At 40.6% G+C, this 21431-nt stretch overlaps 1 protein-coding gene across 1 annotated transcript in view; it reads left to right on the top strand.

Moving 5' to 3' along the window:
- The window catches only part of EML3 (EMAP like 3), a gene marked incomplete in the record, with an annotated part of 1888117 nt that overhangs the window by 1649142 nt on the left and 217544 nt on the right, over positions 1-21431 (top strand). The window contains 1 exon segment of the mRNA XM_044075756.1: positions 4624-4755. Within this exon segment, the coding sequence (XP_043931691.1) occupies positions 4624-4755 (132 nt within the window).

Raw genomic sequence — 21431 nt, 5'->3', positions numbered from 1 at the left:
CTCTACTGTAACATAAGTCTGGGGGGGTTACACATTTCTCTGAATTTGTGATTTAAACACTTGGGGTCTTCCCTTGATTCAGCCTGCATAACAACACAATGATTTTCTCCTTCACCTTCATACACTGCTGGTGCATGGACAAATGAACGCTCCCTTTCAGTGGCTCTTACCCTTCTAAGTTCAGCAAAATGAATGCCCTGGTACGTGCATCTTTATCAAAATAAGCTACTTTTATAAATATATTGTATTCTTGCTCAAATATTCTCCAGTTCTCTACAATGTTCTGATCAAACACAAGTGGTTGTGGCTTGTGAAATCCGTCTGCCATATTGACAAACGTCAGTGAAAACTCTTGCGAATATGCACGAACACACGCACTTGTACATACACATATACAAGTGCTTGAAATTTATGCCAGTATTTGGAACAACACAACAAGCCTTTGTGTAACTGAATTTCACAAAATAAGTTTCCTGGGCACTGTAACACTTTGAAATCTCTTTTCTGTAAAGCCACTTGTCTTGAAGTTATTTTTACTATAAGAGCCATTTATCTTGTGAAGGCAATAATGCTAAAGGCATTTATCATCATTTTACTGTACAAGCCATTGTCTTGTAATCGCTTTAATGCCAAAGCCATTTATCAACATTTTACTGCCAAAGTCATTTATCAGCATTTTAAGAAACATTTTGAACAACTGCACAGCACGAATAAACTGAGCAATAGAAGCTGAGGGCAAGAAACATTTTGAAGTAACTCTACTTTATGAATACACTATCTCAAAGCAATGGCACTTTACGAATGAATTGTTTTGAAGTAATTGCGATTTGTGAATAAGCTATCTTGAAGTAATGGCACTTTACGAATAAACTGTTTCAAAGTAATGGCACTTTGCGAATACACTTTTTCAAAGTAATTGTAGTTTGCGAATGTATTGGGCAGAAGAAGCTCAGAGTAAAAAACCCCTCAAAATAACTGCACTTTGTGAATAAACAGTACACAGCACACTGGAATCTCCTCAAAATGGCTGCACTTTTCTGAACAACTCTGTATAGTGCGAGAGACACTCTGTAATGACGGCACTCTGTGAACAGACACACCCAGGCACAAGAAACTTTTCAAAATGGCTTCACTTGACTGCACTTCACAAATAGTTGCACTTTGCACACAGCAAACTCTTAGGTTCATAGGTGGGTTCCAGGCTATCTGCCCGAAGGCATTTATAAGCCTAGCCAGAATATGTTGGCTTTCGATGCCCCCTTAGATTAGTTCCCTGTGCGTCTGTCCAGCAGAGCCACTGAAGTGATCCCTGATGTAAACTTTCTGTTTCCCATCCACTCGTCAAGGTTTCGTTTGAAGGGTGTTAGCGAGGAACTCTGCCTAATGTAGATTGGGATCTTGTTCCAAAGCATGGGAAATCTCTGGGACAGGAATCTATCCCTCCAGCACATCCTATTTATTGTTGTGGTGAGGTTTAGATCCCTAGAGCTTGTGGCTCGAGGGGATAAGGTTTTTTTTAGGTGGAGCATGTCCATCAATTCTGGGTTATACATGGCCTTGTATGTCAGGCAGAGATCACCTCTGAGTAGGCAGTATGCACCCGAGTACAACTGGAGTTTCTTCAGTTGAGTTGCATAAGGCATCAGTTTGAGGCCATTAATCCTCTTGGTGAAGTACTTCTGTGGTCTTTCCAGCTGTTGCAGGTGTCTTGTAAGGTACATTCCAAATGGGGTGTTGTACTCTAAGATGGGTCTGATGAGTGATGAGTAGAGGGGCACAATGACCTTTTTTGATCTGGATGCGAACCCTTTTGTGATTAGGTGGGCCATGTAGAAGGATTTTCAAATCACTTTGGCAATGTCATTATCAAAGGTGAGATTACTATCTACTTGGGTCCCCAGATCCCTTATTACATCTTCCATATTTAGGGAACTACCACCTATGTGGTAGTTTGTGGGTACTTTGTTTTTTCCAAAGGGGATGACTATACACTTTTTGGCATTTAGCTTGAGGCCATGATTTTGACACCAGGTATCCGTCTCAATGAGACCCTTTTGGAGGATGTCTGTGTCAGCTGGAGAGTCAATTATAGCCCCTAGTTTGCAGTCATCTGCGAACTTGGTCAGCCATAGTCCTCTTGTGCTTGCCTGTACCTCTGAGAAGTATATGCCGAACAGGAGGAGTCCTAGGACTGAACCCTGGGGAACACCACTTGTAACCAGTTTAGAGACAGACCTAGCTCCCGCAACTCTCACCATGTGGGTTCTGTCTGTGAGCCAGATGGAGAGTACACCTGAAACTGCCCTTTGGACATGCTTGGATAGGTACAGTGAACTGTTTTACTGGATGGCTGGTAAGGTCAAATAGAGAGCCTTGTCCTTCAGTACAGGAGGGTCTAGTGCTAGGGTTTATAAGTGCTTGCTATAAGTTTTGAGCAAGTGCCGGGCTGAGAAATGAATAGCTTGAGTGCTTAAGTTAAAAGTTTGTCTAGTTCCAAGGGAAAAATTGAACAGGAGACTTTGTGGAGCCGGGAATACTTTTACCCTAGCTAACCGGCGCTGCTTCTTCGGAATTAATGCACAGCAATAAGCGCACACTGTAAGCACTTTTGTACACTTTGAGATACTTCGAGCAACTCTAGTTATGCTATTCAAGGCTTCAATCAATGCAAAGTAGCAATTTGTACCAAACACAGTAATTCGCCCAAAACACATGCAGTCGCCTTTGTTTTATTTATACTCAGTGTGCCCTTTTCAGCCATTTTTATTATAGTTGTTTCACTCATTGAATCTCTTAATGTGCCTTTTATACTTTTTATGCTCTTGTGTTATATTCGTTTTGCTCATTTAATCTCTTTTCATGCCCATTAAAATTTCTTGTGCTCGTTTTAACTCTAAACATGCTTGTTTTACTTTAAACATGCTCATTTTACAACTCTGTGGCAATTCTGAACCCTTTATGTACTTTTCTAATGCTCGTTTTATCAAATAACTTGGTTTCAAACATTTATTCTGATTAATGAGCTCTTTTATATTTCTCGTTTCCTTAATAAACTTTTCTGTGCTGTTTGTTTGCTTAACAATACATTTTGTGCCCTTGTAATGCTCCATCTAACCTCTTTCAATAAATAAATCATTCACGTGTATTCTCTTTACCTTTGACTAGTTTCTGGCCCTTTTTTTACTCTAGGTTCTTTTAGTTTGCCTTTGACATTACCTCTGCATCTTGTGGCTCTGAAGAATAGTCTTTGCAATTCTAGTTCTGACACCATGTCACTCGCCAGGTCAGGATAAAACAAGCAAGCATCATGGGTTATTGTTCAAGCAGCTTGTCGTATGCAAACACATCGTAAGTAACTTTAACTTATAAACAATTAGCTATCATGCACATTGATGTTAACATTCTGGCTTGGTATTTATATGCACACACATATCTTGGAAATGCTTCTTAAAGGTACAACACACCTGTTATTCTACACTAGGTACTTGTAATAACATTCAAATGCACAATAAACTCATTGAAATATTGTATTTTGCAAAATATGCTTTGAAATGGCTGTATTTTGCAAATTAACTGCACTGTAATGCTGCACAAACTTGTGAATACTCTGCATACTTTGGATATCTTGAATAGCTTTAATTAATGTGAAAAAGTAGCACATAGTGAAAAAATGCAGTTATAGTCCTTATTTTATACATTTTATGTGATTCAGACATTATTTCAAACATTTTTGAAACTATTTTGAATATTTGTTATCAATATGTCACAGTTTCAGACATTTCGTTTAACTAGGAATTCGTTTTGAGAGTTCTGAGTGCTTTGTTTTATATTCTTCGAGTAAAAAGTCATTTAAGCAAGTTTTATTACCTGGAATTCATTTCTAACCTGTTTTGTGAGTTGCACATGCAGTAGGGATGATCGATTCCTCTTACAACATTAACTGACTGCCTCCTGGTCTTGATTCTGGATCCCATTATGACACCATGTTGCTCTTCCCATGTTATGATTCAGTACAAACAGACGGGGTAATTCGTTTATATGCTTTATTATATAGAAACACGTCTGGATGGATAGCAGCAACATAAAATATAAACAAATTGATTAACTGACAGACCATTAGATATATGCATGCTTACAGCTCAACAATTCTCTACAAAATGGCAGTCTGGCTTGCATGTGCTGCATATTTATACACGTGTGTTAAGCCCATGGAAAGCTTCTTAAAGGTATACATACATACTGATCTACAGCAATTATTTAGCTAAACTTTGTACTCTTTTATTTACACAGTAACTGAGTATGCTGATCATCAGAAGTCCTTTTCAGGCATGGTGTGTATTCTGTGTCACTTTAAAAATTGTTTGATGACCTGGATCTGCATTACATGATTGCAGATACTGTGCTGCCTATATCCAGAGGACAACCTTTTGCTGTTATTTTGAAATAGCTGTAACAAGGATGATGTTATTCCAAGCACTGTAGATGGTGTGAAAGGAATATCTCAGCTTGTGAGCAGTGTATGCATTTCTTACCTAAAATCAGTTTGGTAACTTTCAATAAAAAGTAATGAAACAGTATTGTTCTACAAAAATCTACCTCCTATACTGTTGTTTTTTTTTTCAGGGTCACATTGATGAGCTGTGGGGATTGGCAACACATCCATCTGAGAATATTTTCATGACCTGTGCGCATGATAAGCAGGTGTGCATGTGGGATGCTACAGACCACACACTAATGTGGAGCACAACACTTGAGGTATGGAGCCAGGCAGAAGTAATGCCACCTCTTTTTTGTGGAAATAAGCTGTTAGTACACTACTTACGCAAACATCTGTTAAGTTTTGATGTCACTGAAAACTCAAATGACAGACTGAGCAGACATTACACATACAGCATTCAGAAACGTGTCTTCATATCAGTTTATACCAAATATTGAGAGTCAGATTCGGCATTGTAGATGTTGTACATTAAAAGTTGCTGAAACTGCAGTTAAATATTTCACTGTAACACTAAACTGAAAGAAGCAAAATAACTTTAAAGAGGTATAGAAAAATATTGGGGAGAGTCACTGTGTAGGACATAATGTTAGCAGTATGCACCAAAGTGATAATGTGTGTATAGAAAATAGGTATCATGTGAACCTGACCCCATGGAAGGGAGGGGTTAAGCCCAGACTACAGACCAGGTGACCTGTGTTTGATTAGCAGCATGGGAGCTGGAGAAACTGGAATTGGGAAGATACACCTGAGTGACCAATGCCAGCTCACCCATCCTGAGAGAAAGGAAGAGAAACAGCATGGCCATCCACATTGGTGATACTTATTGAAGGGCAGTTGCCTGTGGAAATGGTCAAGGCGGGCACATGCATGACTGTTTGGGGGACGATATGTTTGCAAACAGGGAGCAACATGTACATCATTCTCTGCCCAGGCAGCATTTGCAAGCTAGACAAGCACTTACAGGGAGGGATTAAGAAGGACGGAGGCAGGGATTTCTTTGTGAACAGTACATTGGCTAATTGCTTAATGCCCAACTCACACCTCTAGGGAAAAAAGTGAGCTGATCAGGCACCCAAACAGGAACAAATGGTGCAGAAGGCTTTTATGCAGTTGGGGGAAGCATTATTGCTACTTGTTTCAAACAGTTCATACCTGTTTGAAATCCTAATGTGCATACCCATTTCTTATTCTGAAATTGTTTCATGCACTATCTATGAAATATATGAAACTACATTATGTCTACAACCTGAAATTTTGTGTTAATGTTCTTTCCCCTCAGGATAACAAGCTGAAAAGATAGAGGTAGGTGAGCCATTGGGCAATGTCCCAGGAATGAATTAAAAAAAGAAGACAAGCATCCTACATTATATTGATTTCCTTTTCAGAAGATTGTGTATTTTACAACATATAAACAGAAAAAAAAGATAAATGCATTTATTTTTAATGGTTTGATTAGCTATCATGCCCAACTGGTTTGTAGCCAATTTTCAAGTGGAGCTCTAGGGGGAAACATTCCAGCAGAGAATAATGCGCACCTCATATGTACACAACTCTAAAAATATTTTTTTAGTAAACAAAAGATTTTACTGCAAAATTTTTTATTAAGAGAAACATATTGGACCATATTCCAGACGAATTGCTGTCTGTGTAAGTCTGCCCTGATTCCAAAGGACTTGCTCTCAGTGTAAGTGACTTACATCAGTTTAAGGCCTATCAGTCAACAGGTTTACACAGGGGGCTAGATTCCAAAAGACCTGCTCTCAGCCTGCCGTCAATGTTAGTGGTATTTTGCACTAAGAACAAGTCTTTTGAAATTGGGCCTGATGCAAGTAAGTTCTGGATGCAAGTTTATATACAAATGTTGTAACGGTAGTGCCTGACTTTATGCATTTACAGAAAACAGTAGTGATGATAAATGCAGTTTGATTTCTGGATGTGAGTTTACAAACAGATTTTGCAATAAAGTCACATTTTGCAAGGTAAACCAGTTCGGCAGTCCACCGAAGTGTGAGCATATGGAGGTGAAAAGCAAGTATGACATGTGATAACAGAGGTACAGTTGAAGTGTAATTTAAGTGGTACCTTTATTACATACTTGCTTAGCAAAGTAGGAGATTGTTTTGTTAAATGTATATAGGCTGTTGGAATGCTTCATGCAAGGAGGGAACTGATCCCAAGTATTTCTTACCAAATTTACGAATGGCAAGTCCCTAAAGGAGTTGCTATTTCTGGTTCTTTTTATAAAGAGGTGATCTGCAGATCTGAAAAGTTTTGGAGGACTTGTATAATTATGTGAAAAAAGTGGTGTAGTAGAGAAAGTTGGATGAGATGCAAAATCTGATAGGTGTGTTTTAGTAGGTAGTAGTTTAGTTTATGCTTAAAAGATGACCATTTAAGAGACAGTGTAGACCATCATAACGAGAGCCATGAACATTAGATATAAGATGGAGACAGAGGAAGAATGACAAAATATTGTACTTAATGCAGTGTAATTATCGTTCCAGTTTGAAATAATTGTTGGTGTTTCCAGTTTTGGCCATGAAACCACTGGCAGACTAGGTTGTGATACACTTAATTGTTAAGTACATGTAGAGAAACTCCCCAATAGCAGATGATCCACTCTTCAGAACTGGTTGAGTATTCGTCTCCCATCTAAAGAAGATGCATGTTCCAGCTGATATTAATAGTACCCATTTAGGTTTGAACAGTAATTAGGAATGATGGGAAGGATAAGTAAATTAGTCTTTTTGTTTTGAGGAGGACATCCCAACTACAGCAAGGTTTTCATTCTGAGAAGGATATGTTTTCTCACTTTAATGCCATACACCACTTCTGACTTAATGACATGGTTAATATTAAGTGTTTTTTAAAAAAATAGGAAAATAGTGGTTAATTAAACATTAGTATATTAAAATATGTAGTTTTTTATTGTATTGGCATTTAATTATATTTAATTGGCAACTGAAATTGATTGGTCAGAATGTATTTAAAAATGTGGAGTGGTTGTTTGGAATTCAGTTTCTGATGAAGTCTGTGTGACGAATAGCGAATAATAAAGTTGAACTATGCTACAAACTTCAATTTGGTGTCCTCCTCGTGCATTTTGGTCCTGTTTTTTGGTTTAGTTGATTTTGCACCTTCGCCTGGTCGTTGCTGGTTTTTGGTTCACTTCTGAGTGTTAAATGATAGAGAGATAAATACCTCCCAACCACTTGAGCATTATGAGTCCTAATACTGGCCAATAAATTTCATAGCAGAAGGTCAGAAAGAGGAGTGCTGTCTTATCGTTCAAAGCAGAACATCTGTAGGTAACAGACCACATAAAGTTACTGTTAAGAAACTCTGATAGTCTTAGTCACGTACTAATGGGCATAAGCTTAAATACTCGTAAAAAGTTCTATCTTTATGAAGAAAATCAGTAACTCTAGAAGCAGCAAGACAAAATCTCACAGCAAAAATCATATTGCTGTGCCTAAATCATAGCAGTTTGAGAGGTATGGAGAGACACAACAAAAGTTAAAATTATGCTAACATATTCATGCATGCGTGTATGTGCATACTGTCTGTTGGGGTGTTGGTTGCTTCTTAGTGAATGGATACGTCACACTAAACGTTCACCAGCGCTTTTTTACTTAACATGTACTCAGTATACTATACATAAAAATTTTATTTCAGTGCATTAGCAAAGTCAGCATTTTAAACTTTCAGCCTTGTAAAAGTCAGTATAGTGAAGTTTCAGTCATTTGAAACTTCAATATTGTAGTCTCAGTATTACGGGTTTCAGGAGTGTAGTATTTCGATCTTGTAAAGTAGACGTGTGTGTGTGTGTGTGTGTGTGTGTGTGTGTGTGTGTGTGTGTGTGTGTGTGTGTGTGTGTGTGTGTGTGTGTGTACACACACACACAATATGTGTGTGTATGCAGTCACTCATTCATTCTCTGATTCCCTACTGTATCCATTTTGGGGTCACAGAGAAGATGGAGCCATAGTTTACACATACATTACAGATTAGCAGCAATTTCTTTTCTATTACCAACAACTTGCAGTAATAAATTGTACAATTTGCATTCCCTTTCTGTGACACCTTGTAAGTTTAGCTAGGTCTAGAAGTATGTTATATTTGGTGGAGAATAGCTAGGTACTGTAGAGATGTGTAATTTAGAAAAATAGGTGTGCAAAGACACTTGAATAGTTGACTTGTGTAGGGGAATATTTTAGCTTTGCATTTGTCTGGAATGAGTTGTGAGCCTCCAGTTGTAACAGAGATTGCAGGCTGAAATCAAAACACACTTGCTAAATGCCTTTTCTTTGTTGATAACTGGATAAAATTTTATTTGCCAGAAAAGAAAAAAAAAACATCCAGATTAGGATAAGTAATCAAACTGATTTCAAGCTGAGGTGTCTGTCTAGGTAGACAAGATCCCCCTTCTGGAGGAATAAGGCAACCAAAAGTAGTTTTCAGAAGTACTGTTTATTACTTGGATGGATTACCATCCTTGTTTCGTATGCTTAGTGAATTTACAGTGGTTTGAACCTTGTTCATAGGATTATAGGAGATTACTATGCTATTGGCCCTGAGGCCCTTATAAGCCTAGCCAAGTGTTTAGCCCATGTTTAGACAAGTCAGCACCCAATGCCCCTGTCCAGCAGGGACACAGGTGGAATCCCAGGGGTATATTCTCTGTTTTCCATCCAGTTTTCCAGGTTGTGCTTAAAAAGGAGTAAAGAGGTACTCTGCTTGACCTGGAGAGAGAGTTTATTCCCCAGATGTGGGAGTCTCTGAGACACAAATCTGTCCCGCCAACAAGTCCTGTTGATGTCGCCGAAAAGGTTGAGGCCATGCATGTGAGTTACTCGAGTGGAGCTTGACTTGCGGATATGCAGCAGTCCCATCAAGGTGGAGTCCGTGATCGCCTTGTATGCCAGACAGAGGTCACCTCTGAGGAGTCTGTATGAAACTGAGTAGAGGGATAGGGATTTTAGCCTATTTGTGTATGGTAGATGTTTGAGGCCCTGGATTCTCCTGGTGAGGAACCTCTGTGGTCTCTCCAGCTGCTGCATGTGATTTGCGAGATACATGCCAAAAGGGGCATTGTACTTAATAAGGGGCCTTATAAGGGAAGAATACAGGGATGTTATTAACCTTCTTGTCCCTGGATGAGAGACCCTTACTTATGAGGTCGGCCATGTAGAAGGCTTTCCGTACAACAGAAGCAACATGGTGGTCAAACGTCAAGTTGCTATCAACATGAGTGCCCAAATCCCTCACGACTGATTGTGTGCTTAGGACATTGTTGTTAATGTGGTAATTTGTGGGGACATCACTCTCCCAAAGGGGATGATGATGCATTTTTTGGTATTCAGCTTGAGGCCATGTTTCTGGCACCAGTCATTTGTCTGAGTGAGACCCTCTTGGAGGATGTCCACATCACTAGAGGAATTGATGACAGCACCCTACTTGCAGTCATCTGCAAACTTGGTCAGCCATAGCCCATTGGTTTTCTCCTGCACCTCAGAAAAGTATATCCCAAATAACAGAGGCCCCAAGACTGAACCGTGGGGTAAGCCACTTGTTACGGGTCTACTGCTTGAGGTGGCTTCCCCTGTTTTGACTAGGTGGGTTCTATTACTGAGCCAGTTTGCTACCCATCTGGTAACATACGCATCAATGCCTAGTTGAGATAGTTTATCTGTTAATGGCAAGTGGGGAATAGTGCCAAAGACTTTGGCCAGGTCAAGGTAGGTGGTGTGCACCATCTTCCCCTCGTCCATGGCACTGGTGACTGTCTCAAAGAAGTCGAACAAATTTAGCAGACATAACCTCCCCTTAATGAAGCCAAACTGTGTGGGACTGAGTTTTTGGAGGTTGCCAATGTCCTTGTTAATTAGGTCCATGATAATCTATTCCATGGCCTTGCAGATCAGGCTAGTTAGGCTGATGGATCTATAATTTCCCAGATCGGTGGAAGCTCCACCTTTGTGTAAAGGGATGACGGTAGCTGTCCTTCACTCAGCTGGTTTGAAGCCGGTACTTAGGCTTTCGTTCAATAGGGTGCCTAATGGTGCTGCAAGTTCCTGCCTGAGTTCACGTAGGATGCAGCCTGGTATGTTATCAGGTCCTATAGAGGCTGTATTTTTTGCCTTTGAGAGAGGAGGGATGACCTGTTCCTTAGATATAAGGTGAAGGGGTCAGGTACCGGGGATGTCCTAATTTACTTATGGGGGGACAGAAGGGTGAAGTTTTCGCTGAATCTGTCAGCCAGCAAGTTTGCTATATCTACGGCATTTGTACATATGGTGTCCTTAACCACCAGTTTTGAGCAAATCCGGGTGCTTCCTTTGAGGTTGACGACATATGTGAAGAAGGCCTTATAGGTTCATAGGTGTGCAGTAGGCTAATGGCGATGGAGCCTTTACAAGCCTAGCCCATAGGATTACCCTGGCTTCATGCCACCTGACCTTAGTTCCCAGTGCCTCTGTCAAGTACACCAACTGGGGTGACCCCGGGGTGAATTTTCTATTTCCCATCCACTCATCAAAATTCATCTTGAAGAGGGCCAGTGAAGTGTTCTGTTGTTGCATGTGTATGGTGAGGTATGTGCCAAATGGGCATTGTACTCGATGACTGGCCTGATGAGGGAAGAGTAGAGGGAGACAATGACCTCTTTCTTCCTGGGTATGCAAAACCCTTAGTAATAAGATGTGCCACATAGAAGGATTTTCTGACCACAGCGGCAATGTGGTGGTCAAAAGAGAGGTTGCTGTCAACCTGTGTTCCCAGATCTCTTTTAACGCCTTCTGTGTTCAGTGGACTACCATCGTTGTGGTAATTCATGGGAACCAGGTTTTTCCCAAAGGGGATAACACATTTTTGGCATTGAGCTTAAGGCCATGGTTCTGACACCAGTTGTTGGTCTCCGTGAGGCCTTTTTGTAGGATGTCAACATCACTTAGGGAGTCAATAATAGCTCCCAGCTTCCAATTGTCTGTGAACTTAGTCAGCCGGAGTCCCTTCGTGTTGCCCTGGAGTTCAAAGAAGTTCAAAGAAGTAGATACCAAACAGGAGAGGACCCAGGACCAAACCCTGTGGGACTCCACTCGTGACTGGTCGGCAGTCTGACTTGGAGTCAGCTACTTACAAACTGTGGGTTCTATTTGTGAGCCAGTTTGCAACCCACCTAGTGGTATATGGGTTGATGCCTAGCTTAGTGAATTTTTCTATGATTCCTGAGTGGGGAATGGTATCAAAGGCCTTGGCCAGATCAAGGTAGACTGTATGAACCACCTTGCCTTCATCCACAGCTCTGGTGACTGACTCAAAGAAGTCGACCAGGTTGAGCAGACATGATCTACCCTTCACACAACCAAACTGTGTGGGATCCAGAGTTTGGAGAGTCCCCATAACCTTGTTTATTAGGCCCACGATGATGCATTCCATAGCTTTGCATATCAGACTTGTCAGGCTAATGGGGCTATAGTTCCCAGGGTCTGTAATTGCTCCTCCTTTGTGGAGAGGGGATAACTGCAACAGTGCACCATTTGGTATGAAAAAATCCTGAGGTGAGGCTTTGATTGAACAGGGCACACAGGTGAGGTGCCAGTTCACTCTGTAGTTCATGTAGAACACAGCCAGGGATATTGTCAGGTCCCGTAGAAGCTGTATTCTTGGCCTTGGACAGTGCTGATTTAACCTGTGCAGCAGTAATACTGGGCACCTGGCAATCTACTGGTATTGTGATTGGTCTTTGGGGGGGGGGTAAAGTTGGCACGGAATCTGTCGACCAGTATATTGGCAATATCTGTTGGCTCGCTATGTGAGGTAACATTGTGCAGTAGCTCAGAGCAAATCTGGGTATTGCTGTGGAGATTCTTTACATAACTATAGAAGGCCTTGCGGTTGTCTTTATTGTCTGCTGCAATTCCATTTTCATAGTTAGCTTTAGAGGATTTGATGAGGGATCTCAACTTTTTGTTGAGGCTGATAAGGGAGTTTTTCCAGTCTTGGGACTTCACCTTATTCCACATCAGTTTCCTCCTTCTATTGTAGGGTTTGTTTATGGCAGGGGACCACCAAGATTGGCTTCCTTTTTTGGAGGAGAGTGTCTTGGTTTTATTGGGTATGGCGAGATCCATGCATTTGTGTACGTGTTCGTACAGTGCATTGGTGTATGATTTGGTGATCATGCAACTATTCTCCATTTTCATGGGTGCCTTGAAGTTAGCCACCTCTGTTTTTAGGAGCCCAAAGTTAGCTTTGGAGAAGTTTTTCATGGTGGGAGGGATGTGTATTTCCAAGGTGATCAGTTTGTGGCCGAATCTAACAAGGGAGGAGTTGACTACTCGTGTAGAGCAACGGTCGCCTATGTTAGTAATGACCAGGTCAAGGATGTTGCTACCTCTAGTGGGGCTAAGAACAAGCTGGTCCAGGGCATTGAAATTAATGAATTCCAGGAAACATTGGGCAAGTGTACTGGTACATGAGTAGTATTCCCAGTTAATGGAGGGGTAGTTGAAATCACCCAGTATGAGAGTGTTAGTTTGGACCCTTATATTCTCCAGGGTGCTTAGGAATGTGGAGTATGAGTCTTGGGACATGGTTGGGGACCTATAGCAGGCTACGACCTGAATCATTGTCTTATCCAATGTTAGCTGCACCTGAAGTATTTCTGATGCGTTATGTTAGGCTACCAGTCTGGAGGTGTGCACATCCTTAATGAATATGGAAACACCACTGCATTTGGAGCTTCGGTCCAAGTTTTGGAGCTGAAAGGTGTAGAATGAGGTATAGCCTGGTAGTGCAGGGGTGCTTTCTGCTGCTTTAAACCAGGTCTCTGTTACAGCACAAATGTCGATGTTCTTCATTTTAAGGAGTGCTTATGATTGTCTCTAGTAAATGTGGCCAATTTGGACTCAAAAATTTGCTTTGGAGGATTTCACTAGTGCTCTTATTTGCTTGTTCAGGCTAAGGAGACATTGCTTCCAATTGGGCAGCTGTTCCTTCTTGGTCTTGGACAGCAATTTTTTTTCCCTTTTATAAAGGTTTTTATGAGGGGAAGGGACTGAGCCAACCAGGTAGAGTGGAAGATTTGGACTGGTGAAGGTGGAGTTTTCCTTATTTGAATATTTTCAGTTATCCTCCAATAGGGCAGTAGAGTGGACCCACCTGCTATCCCCTGCCCCTCTGTCTTACAATGTACATTCTTTCTGCAGTTCATGGTACATAAAAGTATTTAATATGTATTGTGTTCTTCTTATATAGTTTCAAATATCCTGAGATTTTTTTAACTATAATAGAGGTATAACAGATATAAAATCCAATGCATTTGTAAAAAGCTTTTGCTTTGGATGCTTCCTCCAATCCATTCAGTAATCACTGAACTATCAAACCTTAACTTTTCTCTTTTACCTTGTATGTATAGGAGGTACAGTGCTCTCTTGTAGTGGGCGCATGTTTCCATAATAGTGCCTGCTTTTAGGAGGCTTACTTAAATACAGAGGGCCAGATTCCAAAAGACTTGCTCTCAGTGTAGGTGGCTTACTTCAATGTAAGACCTATCTATAAATAGGCTTACAGTGGGGACAGATTCCAAAACACCTGCTGTCAGTTTAAGTGGTATCTTATACAGAGAGCAAGTCTTTTAGAAAGGGCCCAGAGTTTACATTTTACATTCTGTGTTTTAATTTGTTCTTCCATTTGATCCAGCCTTTACAATTAAACTACCATTGCCCTGTTTTGCATGGCACATTGGTATGAAGTCTCAGATATTTTTGTTTCAACCATTAGCATCTTCTGTATACCAAGATTCTTTTGCTTAGTTTATCAGCCATAGCCTTAACACTTTACTTTTTAATTCTGCCTTTAAAATTACACTGGCTATGCTCTCTTTTATGGGCCTCATTGAAATGATGTCTTGCAATTTTTTTGTTTCACCACTTTCATAGTTTATCAGCCATCTATCCATCCATCCACCCACAACCCCTTTTCCCATTTTTGCAAATGGGGTCTTGAACAGTGACAGTCATCTAGAGCCAAGGTTTACACAGCCAGGTGGAGTTTATAAGCCATGCCAAAAAATAAACATAACATTGAAAGTTTAAGTGATTAATCCTTAAAATTCTACTAACAGTGCCCTCTTTTATGGAGCTTGGCACATCTCTTCTCTGGGCCAGTGATTAAGGAGCCTCAATCCTCACCACTGCCACTGGTGGGGAATGCTTACTGTGAGAAAAATAGACACACACAGTATTTTCTGATGCAGTCCTCTGCACCGAGTATAGTTTCCCTTAAGAGCTCACTGAGAATGCATACTCCAGTCCTGGGGCTGAGGTTTCTCTCCAGGCCCCAGCTAAGACTCCCCACTGACCACTATAGAGTTGAGTCCTCAGACGGATTTTCCAAGCCCAGTCCTCCACCACCCTGTCTGTGCATTCAGTGCTCTCAGTGTCCCTGTTCAAAGTAGCTGTCACATGCACTCTCCTTGAGATTTAATTTTCAAACACACATGCACATACACACACAACTGGAAAAGGCTGGCACAGCTTATCCACTCTGCCACCTCCACCCAGACTATAAGGTAGATTTATTGCCACCAGAACACCTGAAGCCAGCTACTTTAAGGCTCTTACCCAGGCACCCAGTTACACTTATTAAAATTAATACTTATATAAATGGTAGTGTTCAACCAAGCAGCAAGACTTTCAGAAAAGTGGAGCCACAGTTCCACTAAATAAATGCAAGTACTCTCAAAGGTTAAATATTTTCTAAAAGACCAGCCACAATGAAAGGTTTAGATATATTTAATAATGAATAATAAAAAAAACATGAAATACTGAATATCTATTTACAAAAGACACCAGAGTTTCAATCACAGGAACTATAAAAAACAACACAGATGGAAAGACTCAGACAAATACAGAAAAAACAACGTTTAGCTAATCTCACTATATTTTTTCAACTGACTGAAGAATTACAGTTCCCTAGTTACTGACTAACTTACTTACTTACTACGTGGCTCACCTCATCACAAAAGGTTTCTCATCCAGAAAAAAAGATGTCATTGTTCCCCTCAACTCATCACTTACTATACCCATTAAAGAGTACAACTCCCCTTTTGGTATGTACCTCACAAGACATCTACAACAACTGGAAAGGCCACAGAAATACCTCACAAAGAGGATTGCTGGCCTCAAACAGATGCCCTACGCATACCATCTCAAAAAAACTCCAGCTTTACTCCGTCGCATATCGCCTACTCAGAGGCGATCTCTGCCTAACATACAAAGCTATGTCAAACCCAGAGCTGTTGGATATGCTCCACTTAAAGAAATCCCTGTGAGCTACACACTCTAGGGATCTAAACCTTGTCACCACAATAAACAGAACATGCTGGAGGGATAGATTCTTGTCCGAGAGACTTCCCATACTCTGGAACAGACTACCTATCTATGTCAAACAGGGCTCCTCATTAGCACTCTTCAAGAAAAATCTTGATGATTGGATGGGAAATAGGAAATTCACCCCAGGGATCACTTCTGTGGCTCTGCTCGACAGAGGCACAGGAAAATAATTTTCTTGGGTGGCGAAAGTCAAGGTACATTTTTGGCTAGGCTTATATAGGCCCTAGGGCCAATAGCCTAGTACCTACCTATGAACCTATAAAGCAAGGCAAGTTGAAAGTGGATGAGTGTCTTGTCTGGTAAAAAAACAGAGAGCATACCTCACGTCTTTCACTAGTATTCAAATACAATTTCAGTGCTGGCTACAGAATGACAACACATCTGGTCACCTGACTCTGTGGTTCCCACAGTACCCTCTCACTAAGAAGTGAAACAGGATCTGGCACTGATGTTTCACAATACACAAACAGAACTTTAGCTAAGGTTTATTACAGCATCTGGGAACTGTAAATTGATTCCACCATTTCCACCCTTCCTACATAAACTAACAAGCCATTCTTTGGCACCCCCAGGGTAGCAATTAGTTCACTACTAAGGACAATAGAGCAGAATCCCAACCCAGGCATTTCACAGACATTGCATCTCTGGCTGCATTCAAACCTGTGAGATAAAATCTTTATGGTATAAACCAAGTCATTTAATTTCAGGCTGTTTTTCTCAAGGTTAGCTGGGCTGAGATTAACCCCTTTCCTTCCAATATCCTCTGTTAAAATATATACATTTCATCAGTTACAACAGTACAGTCTGACGTACATGTATATTTATTTTTCCGTCCAGCAGGACATACTGTTGATACATTTTTAACACAAACAACTTTATAAATACATTTTTAACACAAACATCTGTACAAATCAGTTTGATATTCAAATGACATATAATTCTTTACAAAACTCAAGCTAGCTAAGCTATGCTGGCATATGTTACACATGCACTACCCTACTTCCCCAGGCACAGCTGGCACTACCTCATATCATCACAGAGCTCATTGGTGTAAAGCCTCTCTTTTTCTTGACCCAGATATTTTTATTTCTCCTAGTAGCCTCTTCTGAACCACAACTGACATTTGAATAACACACTTAATATATTTGGAATTCCAAGATAGTGTGGAACATGTGTGAGAAACCTAGTCCATTAGTGACCCTCAAATCAAGTATTTGCCTTAAGACAAGCAAAAACTTATTTTCTCAGGGACCGTTTGAAGTTTTCAACACATGTGACCTCAGAATTCTACTTTATTCTTTTTGCCATTGCAATAGTTTCCAGCACCAGTTACAGAAAGTATGATCATAGGAGGCCACCAATTAATAAAAGCCCTTAAAGTAAGTGAGTTAGTAAAGATTAAACCCTTTAAAACAAATACAATAAAACAAGAATAAAAATAAATTAAACATAAAACCGAGTGAGACAAAATATACTTATACCCCAGGTTACAGTCCCCATTCCACAACTACTTTCTATTTCTTTTCCATGTCCTTTTTTCGTGCTATTGTTGGTCCCTTTTCCTCTGCTGTTACTCCTGGGTGAGAGGAGATCCCAGCTCTGATCTTAAAGTGCCAGAAGTCTGTCCTGCCTTTTCTATCTTCTTGGAGTTTGATGTTCCCTGCTCTCCTGGGTGTTTCTCTCTAAAAAGAAGGAAAGCCTTGTGTAGCAGGGGAATATAAGGTTTTCCTGGAGCTCTGGGCATGTCAGTTTTCACTTGAGCCAAGATGATTGGTTAGACTGTGATCTGCCTCTTAAGTGGGCATGGTGAACTTACAGTCTGGAGAGAGTAAGAGGGAGGTTTTCTGTCAGTCAAATTGTGATACTGTTTTGGCACTTTTTCAAACAAATGAGGTTCTATCTTTTATCTAAGCAAAATGTATAACTCAAGCTTTTAAATCATGTTAGTGCATGTTATTTCTGTGTTGAGACAAGCCCCTTCAGACCTTTTAGCAAACTTATTGAACATTTGAGACAAGACTAACCCAAATTAAGTAAAGGATAAAAATTAAAATAAGTGAAATTAACATGAAAAAAATGTTTATAAGATAGCAGTAAACAGAAAGAGGCAGATCTTTGGGTCAAATGCAAGCATTATTAAGTGAGCTAAATGAATCAGTGTGATTTTAGTGTCAAAAATGGTTGGACAGATACAGCACATTAAAAAGTCTACCCCATCAGGACTGAAATATTCCAAACTCCATTTTTACCTAGATTGGTGAGAAAATGTTAGGAATGCCTCAAAGCCATTTACTGTGTCCACTGAAGATTCCTTTGATTAATAAAGTAGTTTATAATATAATTTACTATTCTATGATTTAGTTTGGAATGCTGAGCAGCAGTGTTGGATGTGGTATATCATATTGTTAAAATGGATTGTCTGGTATATGCAAATGAGCCAAAATAAGATAGAGGAGTGTTTTGTAAATATATAAATGCCATGCCATGGAGCTATGCCCACTGCATAAATAAATACTGCTGTATCTCTGTGTTCATGCTAAGGGAATTGCAAGATGATGTTAGGCGTTGCCACTTCATTAGTAAATATGTATCTACTAGAGGATTTTTTAGCTGGTGTGAACCACAAAGGTGCATGTCATCACGACTGAGGTCCTGTGTCAAGGTGCCATTCAACCGTACTTAACATTTCATGGACTCCACAAGCATGGCAGTGACATTGTTGGTTGATACCATGTGGACAGGGAGACCATGCAAGACATTGTGGGCATGTATTGGCCCTATCAACTGTAGCAGCCATGGAGTACCTAACATAGTGGATACCAACGAATGAGTGGCTATATGTATACTAACTACAGGAACCTTTCACTGACCTTCTGGGGGCATAGTAGGGATATCTCAGGCATCTACCTCAAGAATATGCCTATAATTTTCTCAGTGCCATACTTTGAAATATGGGGGAGCATATGCTGTTCTAACCTACCACAAAAGAGAGAGGGAACACCATGTGGGACCTCTATGACATAACCCATTTCCCTAAGATACTGAAGCCGTAGACTGCACCCTCATTGAAATAAAGGCCTCACCTGAGGAACTTGATAGAAGATATATGAACTGCATAGAGTATCACTCCAACTGCCAGGTGGTTGTAATACACAGGGTGTCGTCTACCAGGTGTCTGGTACCCACATAGTTAACACTACTCCCATTTATGGTGCACCGATAATCTTGTACAAACATTTTGTGACGAGTGACTGCCCCCCAGGAAATTCCTATTGGCGATGCCAGAGATGCCCTGGAAACATGGCTGATGACACCCATCAGAAATAAACAAAATGAAAGAAATAAGAGGTACAGCTATGCCAAATCACAAGCAAGGTCATCCCTGAGTATTTGTTTTGGCTGCTGAAGGTCAGCTATCCCTATGGATTCATCCAGTGGTACCCTGCACTATGATCCTGGCAAGTGTTCAGAAGTATTTCATTATGTGCAGTGTTACACCATATCATACTTAGGAGGCAGTAATAGCACTTGCTGGACCAGCAGTCCCCAGCACACCAGGCAATGAATGCTGAGCCAAATGAGGAGTCATTAGAGGAGCTATCAGCAGGGGATGATCATGCTAGACTGTGGTTGGCGCCATATGTAGTGGCACTGACAAAAAAGTAGCAGCTTGCACATAGCTTCAGCTCATAGTAAAGCAGAGTAAAATGAATGCACTACAGTAAAAGCAATGCATGCAAAACCAACACCAGGCTGTGCTTACCCATGTGTAGGGTGACCACACTGTGCATCCAACATAGGCAACCCAAGTAAAAGTACAAAGGGTGGGGCACAGTTGTTATCATTTACACAGCTGGAGGAATAAGCATGTGTGGAAGTCATTTACAGGAAAATGTCTGCATACTGAGGACTATTAAAATAAACAGTGTTGTTGTGTGTATAGTCTTTCAGTACTGGGGGGTGTACTCACTCTAAAAGGCTTTGTAAAGGGCCATTGTTAGTAGAGGCGTGTGTCTGCGTGTGCTCATATGTGTAATATACTATGTGTTTTGGTGATGTGCAAATGTGCATCTGCTGGGAAATAGCTGCAACAGTAGTTGCTGTACTGTCGCTCAATATATTAGACAGGTCCAGGGCATGCATGGTAGAGATTTGAACATTCATTGTAAGCACCCAGCCACAAGAGCTGGCTCTACCAGGTGTTGCACATATTGTACCACCACCCTGGCTAGATATTTGCTTACTGTGCAACTGTGAGTGACATCAGCTACAAGACATGCCACTGCTACAGCTGCCACAACCATGGAAGCATCCTCTCCTGGATATAGACATCTCTACAACAGATGTAGCCCTGGGAGTGGTAGCATTATAGGAGCATGATGTAAGTCATCCACATCTCTGATGGCTGACATCTGTGGAAGTAGCAGCAGAACTGCTTTATGGATGTTGCTGGTGAGCTTGAGAGGACATGACATGTTTCAGTATGTGACTGAGTCTATCAAAACTATCACATATGTGGGACATGCACTCCCATAGGTAATCTTGTACATTCTGCATCACCCTTACTAACTCCTCCATGGCTGTGGTGCTACTAGTGTTTGCCTCCATAATGGTCCTTACATACACTGGGTTGCAGCCACTGAAAAATCAACCTCAGGGTAATTGGTAACTATGTCTGTAATAAGCACCATAACCCACCGCCACCCCATGTGTACCTTTCTACCCATGAATGGTAGGGGCAGAAAATGACATATGTCCACTAGGGCGTCTCACATTTCCTTGATTGATAGTGTCCACAGTAACTTGTCCTTGTATGGTGTGTTTCATCCTGATGCCCACAGGCAAAGAGGCCATGTCATGGTCTGTGTAAGGGATATAGTGGTCAAATTCCCTGTGTTCAGTAAGTGCTCTGTCCTCCCTGACTCTTCAGCTCATCCACACCATCATAATCAGAGGTTGCTGATTCTCAATCAGGAAATGATGGTTCCAAAGTGCTGATACTTGATAAAGAATCCCCTGTGAATTCACCAAAATACAATATGCTGGGTAAGTATGACCCAGCACCAAATGTATACATGCAAGTGAGTGTACAAATAGTAACAATTACAAATATATATATATATATATATATATATATATATATATATATATATATATATGTATATATATATATATATATATATATATATATATATTTTTTTTTTTTTTTTTTTTTTTTTTTTTTAAGTACATACCTTATGCAGGTGGTCATGCAGGAAGTCTCTCTGATGTCCCTCTATACCACAGATCAGTCAGGTTTAATAAGCTGGACAGTGGCTAAAGAGTCAAGATAACTTAAAGGGAATCCTTACATAGAAAGAAGTGTAGACACCTGGGGTATCAGAAGTACATACTCTTCTTTGCCAGTCTTGCTCTGTCCCAATATCTAGCACCACACTGTGGGGCCATATGTAGGTGCCACTGCTTCTGATAGAGGCCAGAAACTCCTATCTCTCTGTATGAGGTGGCCTGACCAATGGCCCAGCACCTATCACTCT

Source organism: Protopterus annectens, chromosome 6.part1, assembly GCF_019279795.1.
Source record: "Protopterus annectens isolate FY-2018-M chromosome 6.part1, PAN1.0, whole genome shotgun sequence".
Lineage (NCBI taxonomy): Eukaryota > Metazoa > Chordata > Ceratodontiformes > Protopteridae > Protopterus > Protopterus annectens.
Note: the sequence above shows the minus strand (reverse complement) of the source record. Positions and strands in the feature narration are given on the sequence as shown.